We start from the raw sequence: 13,761 nt of genomic DNA on the forward strand, positions 1-13,761 counted from the left end.
TTCAACAGTCTCATTATAATCATTATGTAAAACATTATATGCATACACTACTTAAAAATATTAAAGCCCATTTAGTAATTAAATTCAAACTCTCGTGAGTATAATATGTATAGTTAATTCTGGACCAAGGTGTTAAACGTAATGAAAGGGTTCTAAATCCAAGGCTTCCGAATCCAAGGATTTCAAAGCTAGGCTCCCAAACATACCTATAACATGCGTTCAGATCTTTAAAAATATAGCTGTTAGACGGTAATTGGAGAAGAGTGCATATAAATAAATCCCAACTTTTCGCATATAAATGAAATTGGATAAATGTTGTAAATCATATGCGGCCTGTACTTTCTCCATTCCTCAGCATCCTAGCGGCCTTTAAAAAAAAAATAAAAAAAATTATGAATTCCACAAAAATCCGTCTCTATACAGCGCTGAAATCCTCGGTAACTCAAAACCCAACAATAAATTTGTCAATCTTAGAAACCCAATTGCAGAAATGCAAGAATTCAAAGCAATTCAATCAAATACACTCTCAAATGATTGTTTCTGGATTCATCAACGACACCTTTGCCGCCAGCCGCCTCCTCAAATTCTCCGAACAATCTCAATTCGTCAGTCTAGATTACTCCCGCTGCCTTCTCGATCGAATCGAAAACCCGAATGGGTTTATCTGGAATACGATGATGAGATTGTATTTGCAAAGGAATTTCCCCAAGTTTGTTATACTTCTGTATATGCAAATGTTACAGAGAAACTCCCTGCCCGACAATTACACATACCCACTTCTAGCCCAGTCATGCACCCTCCGATCGTGTGAAAAAGAAGGGAAAGAGATTCACACCCATGTTTTGAAATTGGGTTTTGATTCAGATGTCTATGTTCAGAACACTCTGATCAGTATGTATGCTGCTTGTGGGAATCTGCTGGATGCTCGCCAAGTGTTTGATGAGAGTTCCATCTTGGATTCGGTTTCATGGAATTCAATTCTGGCTTCTTATGTTCAAATGGGTGATGTTGAGGGAGCTTTGTCAATTTTTGTTCGGATGCCAGAACAAAACACAATTGCTTCGAATTCCATGATCGTATTGTTTGGTAGGAGTGGACGCGTCATTGATGCACACAGAGTCTTTGATGAAATGACCCACAGAGACGTTGTCTCGTGGAGTGCTATGATTTCTTGTTATGAGCAGAATGAGATGTTCCAGGAGGCATTGGCGATGTTTTCACGGATGAATCATGAAGGAATTGTGATGGATGAGGTTGTAATGGTCAGTGTTCTTTCTGCCTGCTCACGCTTGTTGGTAGCTAAGGAAGGGGAGGCGATTCATGGATTGATTATTAGAATTGGGTTTGAATCTTATGTTAATCTTCAAAATGCTTTGATTCAGATGTATTCAAGTTGCAGGAACATAACTGCAGCACAGAGAGTGTTCAACTGGGGTCAGCACGTGGACCAGATATCATGGAATTCTATGATATCCGGGTACTTGAAATGCGGGTTTGTTGATGATGCAAGGAGATTATTTGATTGCATGCCTAACAAGGATGTTGTCTCATGGAGTGCAATGATATCAGGTTATGCTCAGCACGATCGATTCTCAGAGACATTAGAATTGTTCCATGAGATGCAATGCAGAGAAATTAGGCCAGACGAGATCACATTGGTTAGTGTAATCTCAGCTTGTGCTCACCTCTCAGCCCTAGACCAAGGCAAATGGGTTCATACCTATATAAGGAAACATGATCTTTGTGTCAATGTCATTCTTGGCACAACCCTTATAGACATGTACATGAAGTTTGGGTGTGTGGAAAATGCATTAGAGGTCTTTCATGCTATGGACGAAAGGGGTGTTTCTTCTTGGAATGCTGTCATTGTAGGGTTGGCAATGAACGGATTAGTCGAGCAGGCACTCAAGAAGTTCTCAGAGATGAAATGCCATGGGGTCGTGCCTAATGAGATAACCTTTGTGGGTGTGTTGGGTGCCTGTCGGCATGTGGGCTTAGTGGACGAGGGGCGTCAGTACTTTGATTCTATGACACGGACACACAAGATAGAACCCAATGTTAAGCATTACGGATGCATGGTTGACCTTCTTGGCAGAGCAGGTTTGCTTAGAGAAGCAGAGGAACTCATAGAAAGCATGCCTATGACACCAGACGTGGCTACTTGGGGTGCTTTGCTTGGTGCTTGTAGGAAGCATGGTAATGCTGAAATAGGTGAAAGGGTAGGAAGAAGGCTCATTGAGCTCGAGCCTCAACATGATGGGTTCCATGTATTACTATCTAATATATATGCATCAAAAGGGAGGTGGGATGCTGTTATAGAAATTCGCGGGATGATGAAGCAACAAGGAGTTGTGAAAATGCCCGGTTGCAGCTTGATTGAAGCCAATGGTGTTGTTCATGAGTTCCTAGCAGGAGATAGAACGCACCCTCAAACAAAAGCAATCGACAAAATGCTGAATGAGATGTCTCAGAGATTGAAGATCGAAGGCTATGAACCGGAAACTAATGAGGTTGCTCTTGACATTGACGAAGAAGAGAAGGAAACCAGTCTCTATAGACACAGTGAGAAGCTCGCCATTGCCTTTGGGCTTATCAGCACGAGTCCATCAATGCCAATTAGGATAATGAAAAATCTACGAATATGCGGTGATTGTCATTCTGCAGCGAAGATAATCTCTAGAGCATTTGAACGCGAAATAGTGGTCAGGGATAGGCATCGTTTTCACCACTTTAAACAAGGTGTTTGTTCTTGTACAGATTACTGGTAACATGAATTGTTCTTTTTCTTTAGCCTGAAACAGATGTTGATTAAAATCAATTGAAATTGGAAAAAAATAAAATAATAAAAGTAAAAAATTGGTAGCAATCTTGAGTTGTGGCGCAAAGAAAACGAACTCATGAAAAATATGATACAGGTGGATCCAAGTTGAAGTTTGTAATTTGTTTCTTACAAGAATGGACGGAAGACCCACTACACCAAAATCACAGAATTGGAACGCCTATGGTTTTGCTTTAAAAATGGTTTTAAGCCATTTCCAATTTCAAACGGTTCAAACCATTTTCAAATTTGTACATGCTTTAACAACGTACATTGCTAATTTCACTGTTTTTCTGGTGTCTCCCACCGGAGTTTTGGATCTTCTTAATTTAAAGAAATTTGTTCTATTGTTATATCTTAAAATAGATGGACGGAGTGGATTTGATTAGGAGCTTTTTCGTAGATCCTACATGGCCACAACGGCACAGTAATATCTATGTGCCCCAGCCCACCGAATCCATTTGTATTTTATTTTATTTTATATTTTACATCAAAGATGCCCTAACCCTCATTCTCTCTCTCACTCTCGCTGTTTTTGCTGCCTGACCTCTCGATTTCCCGCATTCACGGCGCAGATACTCCCTCTGGACGTTTTAGCTATCCAATATCTCAATCTCTTTCATTTATACATTTCTCCCCACCAAAAACCCTAAAACCGTAAGATTCAGCGGCGACGAAGGAAGGATGCCTCCGAAGTTCGACCCATCTCAGGTGGTGGACGTGTACGTCCGCGTCATAGGAGTGGAAGTAGGCGTGGCGAGCTCACTCGCCCTGAAGATCGGGTCGTTGGGGCTGTCCCCTAAAATGATCCGCAGCAGAAGATTGCTGATGGCGATGTTGAGCTCTGGACAGAGTGAGGTGGCTTCTTTGATCTCCTCTCAATTTCTCTATCTTTTTTTTTTTTTTTGGTCGAGATTTTGTTTTTAGGTGTTTGGAGGGATTTTGGCATTTGATTTGGAATTCTAGAAAATTGAGATCTTAATGCTTGTTATTATCATTTTTTTTAAAATGCATGTAATTTTTGGGTCCACAAACACATTCTGACTGTAAAAAATAAATTTTAAAAAAAAATTAAAGAAGAAGAAGAAGAAGAAAAAGTACTCCATGTAGAAAATGAATTAGAGATGGAGAGGTTCTCTATTTGTGTTCAAGTGCACATCTCAACTTTGCAAGGGTGTACATGGCTTTTCAATTCTAACACTTAAGAGGTTCATGCTTCTGTAAACCAGACTGCTGATTAGTTGTCTCCCGCTGATAGACAATTCCCCGGTAATCTTCTACAGTGAGGAAAAGATATCAGCCTCCATTATTAGGACCATTTTCAGTTGAATGTGGAGAGCTGTTGGGAAGCATATGGAGAAAAGATATCACTTCTTGGTAAACCTAGTTTGGATTTGTGGAAAGCGTGGGGAAAAGATACTGTTTTCAAGAAAGAAAACATCATTACCCACTTTTGCTCATTAACAACAATTTTCTTAGGAAATTTGATTTGTTTCCAAATAAGTTGGAAAAATAATATATTTCACTTCATCCGTTCATTGTTCATAATACATTTGGCCCGATTCAAAACCCCATAGGCCACACCATATGGAACAACGTTAAATCAGCCTGCAAGGTCAAATGAATGCATCATATGCAGCTACAATTGCTAGGTTTCTCTGCTAGAAAATTTCTGAAAAAACCAATTCTAGAGCTCCTTGGGAATTTTAGGGCCCGTTTGGTTACCATCAAAGTTCTGTTTCGATAGGCTATTTTGGACACATCTGTTCAGCTAAGGGATTTCTGGATGTGGCCTATATAGATAGACCATTCTGCCATGGCAACTGTTGTTTTTCAAACTCCCTGGATCTGGATGGATGGACAAGCATATGTGGCTCTTCTAAACATTGGCACATTGGCATGTGGACATGCACAGTAAATGTGGATTGATACTGGCATGCGTGCACGTGGGTTGCTTTAAGATGCATGGTGGCATGTGTGTATTGCTTGAAATTGCATGGTCACACATGGCATATGTACATGTGGGCATTGGCACATGTGGGGCGCGTGAAAGTGGGATTTGGCACGTATGGGGTGTTTGAAGATGGGTGTCTCATTTATGGCACATTGGCACGTGTGGCACATGTGCCACGCATGCATGCAAAAGTTAGCTACTCTTTCATGTGCCTTATGGAACAATGCTAAAACCAATTTATGATTATTATTATTTTTAAATCCAAATTACCTTGTACAAGGTAACAGCTACTTTTTTAGATATCATTTCTTTTTATTGGAATTAGCTAACCCCATTTAGTTGGGTTAAGGCTTATATGATGATGATTTGTATTTATTGGAATTGGTGTCAATGATTCTTGACAAGTGATGGACATGTGCCACTATCTGCATGGCTATCCTAATGGAATATTTTAGGTAGCCAAACAGGATCTCATCCTTGTTATGTCTTCAATTAATTACGGTTTCAGTGCCTTCCATATTCCATTTAGCAGTTATGGTCTGAGAATTGGATGGTTGAAATGAAAAAGGCCTTTATGTTACATGCACAAAGGTCCGTCTATAGGATGATTAGGACAGTGATACTTATGGGCCTGGACTTTTGCACTGTCATCTGTCAATAGTAGGGTCCACCAATTTGATTGTTCCGAAGGGTCACCCTATTCATGGGGGTACTGAAGAATGCAGACAATGCTGAAGGTTGGAGGTTGCTTGGAATAACACATGCAGAAAATGATGATGATCAACAGGTGATTTCTTTTTCCCAGCATTTTCAGCATCAAATTCAGGGAAGTTCTTTCATTTTCTGTCGAATTTCAATGCAGATGTTTGTGTGTGAGCTATGTATGTTCTCTTACCACACTTTTTGCTATTGAACACCATTCTTAGGATTGTGACGGACCAATATGTTAAATCCAGCCATTGTGATGCTTGGTGCAACTATGTATTCTAAAATCTTGCATAGAAAATAGAACTTTCAAAATCTTGGTTCATGATAACTCTAGAAATGGTACTGAATGGTCCAATTTTGTTTGCATGTCTGTGTGCATGTGCATGCTCATTTTGTTTCCTTTCCGATGCTTCAAAGTTGCTAATGGGTGCATTTTTTGTCTAGTTATTTTGCCTTGCCTTGTGTTGTTGTTTTTCTTTGACTATCAGTGGTCCTAGAATTACAGGAATTTTAGTAAAAGAGAAACTGTTGTCTATTGAGATGCTCCTTTTGTCTTTTGCAGCTGTAAGCCCTCCCATCATGAAATAGGTTACAGATTCATAAAGTTGTCCATAGTTGTGTGTATTATTCATGGTCATCTTCATAGGAATGGTGAAATTTGGGCATTGATGATGTTTCTTTCTTAGTTGGCACTACACCAAAATCGTTGATTAAGAACGGATTAATTTTTGGTTTAGGAATGGCCTATGGTATTCCTTTGCAGAGTCTCATTGACATGTGCACTGAGAGTGAGGGAGAACTGCTTTGATCGAATTTCAGCAAAGAAGTTGTATATTAGGTGATTCATTTGTTTTCCAGTACATGGTTGATGCATTTCATATACTCATGATTCTACTTGAAATTTTGCCTATTGTGGCGTTACATTTGTATTTAATTTCTCACAATTTTGCTTATGATTCAACTTTTATCCTTGAATTTTCATCATTCAATTTATAATCTCTCCAGCTAGTGAAAGAATCGTCTGCCCCAGAATTTGTACTGTTTTTTGACTGTTCAGAAGAAGAGATGGAAAGGCGCCTTTTGAATAGGAATCAGGTAAGGCATGTGTATCTTTCTGTTTTTAGATTTTCTAATTACCATACACCCTTTGACACTGTTTCTTTCTTTTTCCGTTTACTTTTAAAAAATAAAAATAATTATGGTTCATGAAGGGAAGAGTTGATGATAACATTGAGACAATCAGGAAGCAGTTCAAAGTTTTTACAGAATCCAGTTTACCTGTAATTGAGTATTACAGCTCCAAAGGGAAGGTTTGGAAGGTAATTTTTTTTTGTTTTTATGTTGCCTCTTTAGAAAGTCATGAATGTTCTGATGTGCTAATGTGAATCGTTGCCATTTTGGCCTACTTCTCCAAAAAACAAAAAAAAAAAAAAAAAAAAAAAAAACAAAAAAACAAAACAAAACAAAACAAAAGTATTCCTGCATTTTACCAGTGACTTTTATGCATTAAAATCAGGGTCCCACAGAAGTCTAGAGACAACATCATATATCATAGCTGCTTTTTCCTCCTGTTTCAGTCATCCAAATTAGAAAGGGCAAGCATACCAACTTTCATGAGCATTCTCCAATGAAACATTACCACATGGCATTTCTTGCATGAGACATTGGATCTTCTGTTACTTTTGGGTGTATCTAGATTCCCTGTCAGGTTTCTTCTAGGCTCACATGAAAATTGTTAGTAGGCTGATTTCATACAATGATTGAAGGTGATCTTTAACTTCTTGAGTGTGTGTACATGTGGATGCACATGGACGCTGTTTGCAACAGCTAACTGCTGTTACTTTTGGTCAGATTGATGCTGGAAAGCCTGTTGAAGAGGTCTTTGAGGCTGTCAAAAGCGTTTTCTCTTCAGTTGTAAAGAACGTAAGGCACCTCTTGGCAGTTCAGTGTTGTTAATCATTACTTGTGTGATAAATGCAAAAGAGAGAGATACACATGGATGCTGTTTGGACAACCAACTGCACAATGTATGTTGAGTTATATAGATAACACATGGATGAGTTAGCCTATCTCGGGTTTTGGATCAGCTGGATGCCCTCATATCTGCTAATTTTGTTGCTATATTCTGATTAACATATCATGGCCCCATGTCGTTATATCATGTAGTTGATGGGCCAATAGAGTGCCTAGCAGCATGGCGGATTGGACATTCCCGATATTTTAATCACTCCTTTGTGGATAGGCTATATCCCAAAAGAGAGGAGGATTGTTATATTTTAATCTCTTAGCTGCATGTCGGCTTGCATTTGTTTGGTTCCTTATTGACATTGTTATCTTGATCTAACTGGATTGTTTACCTGTCTCGCATAACCTTGTTTTACCTATTTTGAATTCTTACTTGTTATCAATGAGTTGGAAGAATATAGAGTTGCCATGGTGTGTAAAATGGTAATTTAATTCAGTTTTAACTGTCATGGGTGTTGTTTTAAACTGTATTCTGGTTTTTCATGTTGGCCTTGGAACTTGCACTGTTTTCTACTAACAGTGCATCTTTCACATTATATTTTCATTTCATTCTTCTTTACTTTTGGGGAAGGTTTTTTTGTAGGTAAAAAAGTCCTTTGCAAAATGTGAACTGATTAGGTGTGCACATGGGGTGTTCGAAGAAATTCCGCTGAAAAAGTCCGCTTTCTAGAGGGAGTCTTAGAGGGTGGGGTATTTGAGTTTGTGATGATTGAGTGGAAGATTGACTCTTTTTACTTAAATTTTCATTGGGTTTCGCTGTCTGCAATGTGTCCAGGAAATTTTCTAGAGGGAGTCTTAGAGGGTTTTCTTGAACCAATTCTTTTCAACACTCTTTTGACTCCATTCCTATATATGTTGACTGGTTTGATTTTTGGATGGCCTTCATTTTTTGCTAATGCCGATTTTAATGATGTTTTGATTGGTTTCAATTGCAGGGAGTTGCCGTAGTGATTGCCTTCTTTGTTTCTGCTATATTCCATGAGGTGTGTTGCTGCTCTTTTATCTCTTGTCAAGCATCCATTAATTCAGACATGCAATTTGAATGCACGGACATATTTTTTTTTTAATGGTAATAACACCGAACTGTGGTTTCCACTTGTGCCAAATCAGAACATGAGCTCACTCTACATGTCATTAGATAGACGATCATACAACTCCTCTTTTTGGAGATGTATGTTCTTGGCAAAGTTATCTGATATTTGTGTAGGAAGGAGATCTGGACGCTAGGGCTTTGATGGAAAGAGCTGTGAGTAGTAGGGAATAAGATGCATATGCATCTGTTTGTATGTATGAGACACTAGATATTGCTTTATTGCATATTAAGGGTGCCCGTCTCTCTCCCGACAGTTTCCTTCATTGTGGCCCACTTGAATAATAGGTCAGCTTGATTTTTTGGCCCTATGGCTCTAAGCCTAACGTGAGATTACACATTTAGTGCTGTAATCTAATGGAACCTTCAGTTGTCATGTTATTGTGATAGGTGTCCATGATGGGCTTTTCAAATTGGGTTGGTGTTTTCCAATGCTAGGCCAACCCGAACTTGGGTCTGAACCCAAGTTGCAGCCCTAGACCAAGCATGCACCTGGGCCCAACACGTCTTTGAAAGTGCCATGGTTTGTCAATTAGCATGTGTGTTGGGTTAGTCAGACTACAAAGCCTCATAGGAAGATCAATTCAAGCGTCTGCCTCAACCGGATGTGTGCAAGCTTGCCATAGGTAAATCTAAAGCCTCACAGCTCATATCCCAAAACACCAAGTGAATAAAACCCTTAAAACAAGTTAGAACATTATAGGGTTTTTAAGTAGGAAAACTTTTTCGAAAATCAGAAAATCTCTAAGTTTTCTTGCTTTGTCGATTTTATTGATACACATTTCGATATGATCGACCTTCTCTGTCGATGTCCTCGATGCCTAAAACGATATCATCGAAAAGAGGACAAAAAGAGTCCAGCAATCGCATATATCTCTGGACTGATTTATCGATGTATCGATCCACATATCGATATCATCGATATTTGAATCTCGAGTCCATCGAAGGTGACTTGATAATATTGACACACAGATTTCTGGCGCCCCTGTTTTTCCTTAAGAATATCATATATGCATCGATATATCGAAGCCTCCTCGATACCATCGAAATTCAAATCTCGATAATATCGGAAGGCTCTCGATGAGATCAGTCTAGGGCGCCAAGTTCTTCCAGCAAAATATTTCAGGATGGTTTATCTATGATCGGGGGTCTCTCGATAGAATCGATATTCAAATATCGATGATATTAGTACCAAGTCGATTGCATCGAATAAAGACATAAACTGTCCAGCAAGCTTAATGAGAAATCCGCTGGATTTATCGATGCCTCGACTCTGATAGCGATATCATCGACATTTAAATTCCAATGATCTTGATGGTCCCTTAATCATTCTTGAAAACCTGAAATATTTTATGTCAAGTCTCTCTCGCTTTCAATATCGATGAATCGAACCTCTCATCGATGAAATCGGAGTTCGAAATCCGATGACATCGACAAGTGTTTCGATCCCATCGACCAGTTGGCTAAAGGTTTCAAAAGCGTATGACATTGAGTTTGTGTCTTCGAGCGGACCATCGATGCTATCGAGAGTATACGCTCGATGATATCGAACCCGCTCGATGATATCGAACTCTATCATAAATGTGACCGTTTTATATCCGTTCGAACCTTTTGCCTATTTCAAGAGAGCTTGTCTATTGTTGCTGGTAGAGAAAGAAGAGAGTGCTTTTGTGTGTTTCAAGCCTTAGATCATTTACCTAAAACTCTTTCTCTTGAGGGAATTCATCCTTCAATCCATCCTCATCATTGATATTCAATAGAGTGGATTGGGGAATGAACTTCCGCATTCAAGGATCCTCCAACAACTATCTTAATGGTAAATCATTGAGCTGGGATGCCTTGAATGCATAATCGGAACCACTCTATCTTCCTTATAGGAAAATATTTTATAGAGTAGGATTCCGTTCTAACCTTGACCCAACCCGAAGCCTCATATTGGTACATCATCTATATTGCGGATCAAGGAAGTCGAAGACTCTTCATCAACAAGGAGGACATCTTTGTCAACGTGCTGAATGGGACTCATCCACTTATTTGTAAGTTATTAGAGTCCAGAAGACACTTGTGATCATTCCTTTTTAGGATTGGGTCTTAGGTGTTTCTCACCCCTTCAAGTCCTCGTAGGAGGCCTCCAGCGGGAGTGTACGTGGTGGGTGCGTTGTGTGGACCCTTGCTCTATGGAGAGCATAAACATTTGGTTGAAGGTTAGCCTGTTTAAAACCTTAGGTTAGAGGTGAACCGAGTGAAACCTCAGGGTCTTGTGGAAGATCCTTGGCCAGTGTGCCTAAAAGTGGGTGCATTGTGTTGACCCTTGCTCGTGAGAGCATAAACAGTTGACCTCAGTGTAAGTTGTAAAGGTTGAAGGTGAACCTGATTTAAAACCTTAGGTGAACCGCTGTGAAACCTCCTTAGTGAAATACGGTACACTCAAGAGTTGAGTGCGGTTACCGGGAGTGGAGTAGACAAGTAGTCGAACCACTATAAAAATGACTGTGTTTGAGATTGCTATTCTTTTGTTTTGTGACTTGCGTTAATATTTTCATATCTGAATATCTGTGATCACACCTCACACACTTACATAGTTATATCCATCATAAACTAAGTTGAAAATTATTTACTTCTTAAATAGTTTGTGATTAGATCTTCTACCGGGCTTGGAAACTAGTAGAGTTACTTTTGAGGAATCCTAATATGTGTCTGTTATTAGGATTAGTGTAATAGGGCTTTAAATAAATCATAAAACTTTAAAAAGTCCTATTCACCCCCCTCTAGGACATATTGACATATCCCTACTTCTACTAAAGCGGTCTTCACCGCTATTTCAATCTTTACTTTGTAATGGGTGCCACTGCTAGCTAACTATCATAATAATAAAAAATCTGCATATTTGCAAATTGCTTTGAAACTGAAATTGACTCTTTTGGGTCTGTGTATCTTCTTTCAATATGCTTCAGTCCACTTGATCTATTTGTTGATATAGATATACCAATGCAGAGAAAATCTTCTTTTATTTTTTGGTAAATTGAAATTCATTAGATGCCCACTTTATCAGTTATAATATCTGGACTGCAACATTTTGGGATGCAGGGGGAACTTGGTGCAAATGCTATATTTGTTGTGTCAATTGTTGCTTGTAAAGCTGGTGCTGCTGAAAAGGAGGCAAGTTTTTTTTTATATGATTATTGCCAAGCTGACCTGTTTTTAAAGCCATGCCCCGGGCGATTTTTTCCAATGTCTCAATTTTCATTTGCTTCAATGTTTCTAGTACTTTTTATACTATTGCTCTTCAAAAATTTTACTACCTTTTTTATGAAATGCAACTAGGAGCAATTTCTGGCCCCTAAGCAGAATCCTCTCCCCAAAGTTAGAGCCAAACTTAATGGAAAAGTAAGAAGAGGATGAAGCGAGAGCCACCCTAAGACACCATGTGCATCCCCTGTTTTGGGTCAGTTTTCTTCTTTTTTTCTTTTATATGGCTGACCTTAGACTGTACATGGTTTTTTTTTTTTCTTTTTCCTTTTCTTTTTCTTTTATATATGAGCACATCTCACTTTACATATGCATGTGGCTCGTTCGATGAGTGGATTGGCTTCAGTCAGGGCACTTACACACTGCAGCCAGCCTAGACCCAGATCTCACACCAATGTTTCTACACTCACGCATGTAGTTTGTTGCATAGGGATGAAAATGCAGTGAATGTTCAACCTTCAAATGATTCTGGTTTTAATTTCTACATGCCAATTTCACTTACCTTTTATCTATGCAGGGAACTGCAAAAGCCTACCAACTGTGATATGCCAAAATGACAATTTGAATGCTATTTGAAATGCTTATAGATTCCTACCAACTGTCCACGCTCCGCATCAAAGTCATGCTCTTACTATTATCATTATCAAATTCTTTTTTTACAAACATCATGTCAGACTTCTTTTTTACTCTATTCCAATTTTCTGTTTGATTTTTTATGTCCAGAGATACAAGTTCATCAACGAAAGAATTCCATTGATGCATTGCTTACCAAATAGGTCGTCCTTGCACCCCAAATGACAACCAAGGTGAAAGGCCTTTTAAAAGGCCTGAAACATATTTCACAAATATTCGGTATGTGATTTGCAATTTTAAAAGGTCTTTTTTATGATTTTTTCAGTGCTTCTTTTTGTAATTTTTGGGGATTTAATCTTTTAAGCATGCCTGGTTTTTTCCCCCCGAAATCAGCTTGGGTTTGTGGTTTTCTCTATTTTCTTTTGTTTTGGCTTTTCTTTTGGTATTGGATTTTTTCTTTTAATTTATATAATTTCTTCTGTTTTTTCAGGGTTGTAATTGACAATGATGCTTGTAAGAATAAAGCTGCTATTCAAGTAACCTGGAATATCATTTGGTTTTGTTGGGAATTTGAATCAGAAGAGAGAAATATTCAGTGTTTCTGTTTTTTGATTTTCCAAAAAGTTGTTTATATATAGGGTGCATTTGGTTGCACCAAATATAATGAAATTTCTTGATGTTTTGCACTAAACTAGGCTGATTAATAATGAAATATTATGAAATTTCATGATATTTAGTGCACCCAAACACACCGTTACTGATTTTTTGTTCTTCTATGTATTAGAAACCTTCTTAAAATGATACTAAATGGGATGTTTTGTTTTTAGGTTGACAGTGTAAAGAAGCATTGGATTCTACTAGAAGTAGTTTAGTTTCTGATTGATCTGAACTCCATGAAGCATGCACATTGCAGTAAAATCCCTCCAAATCATAAATATCCGTTAGGATTTCGAAGAAAAGAAAATAAAGAAGAAGAGAAAGTAGGAAATATTTTCTTTCTTAAAGGAGACAGTTTCATGGTTTTGACACTCAAGAGTAGGGATTGGTAGAGGATTATTGGACATTGGAAAGAAAAGCTACTGTTTTGATTCATTGGAGCCTTGGTTTTTCAATTGCTGACTTTTTCTTCTATTTTTCATGGCTGGATACTTGCCAATTTGCTTTTTGTTTCAGCAGTCTACTACAAACACCGTGCCCATGTGATCTTATACACTCTTTTAATGTCGGAATGGTGTCTGACATGGTTACTTCTCATACAGCATTTCTTACTGTGGTGTTTCTTTCTAAAGTTAGTTTAGAGTGGTATTATTTAAGTTAGTTCATAATAGATACATCTGATTGAGA

The 13,761-nt window shown here is 38.4% G+C and overlaps 1 protein-coding gene across 1 annotated transcript; it reads left to right on the plus strand.

Annotated features, from left to right (window-relative positions):
• Window positions 1-342: 342 nt before the first annotated feature.
• LOC131221371 (pentatricopeptide repeat-containing protein At3g62890-like) lies at window positions 343-2,818 on the plus strand. The gene has a single exon (XM_058216620.1). The coding sequence runs from the start codon at window positions 393-395 to the stop codon at window positions 2,766-2,768; it is 2,376 nt and encodes a 791-aa protein (XP_058072603.1). The 5' UTR covers window positions 343-392; the 3' UTR covers window positions 2,769-2,818.
• Window positions 2,819-13,761: the final 10,943 nt, after the last annotated feature.

This window comes from Magnolia sinica, chromosome 12, assembly GCF_029962835.1.
Source record: "Magnolia sinica isolate HGM2019 chromosome 12, MsV1, whole genome shotgun sequence".
In the NCBI taxonomy this organism is placed as follows: Eukaryota; Viridiplantae; Streptophyta; class Magnoliopsida; order Magnoliales; family Magnoliaceae; genus Magnolia; species Magnolia sinica.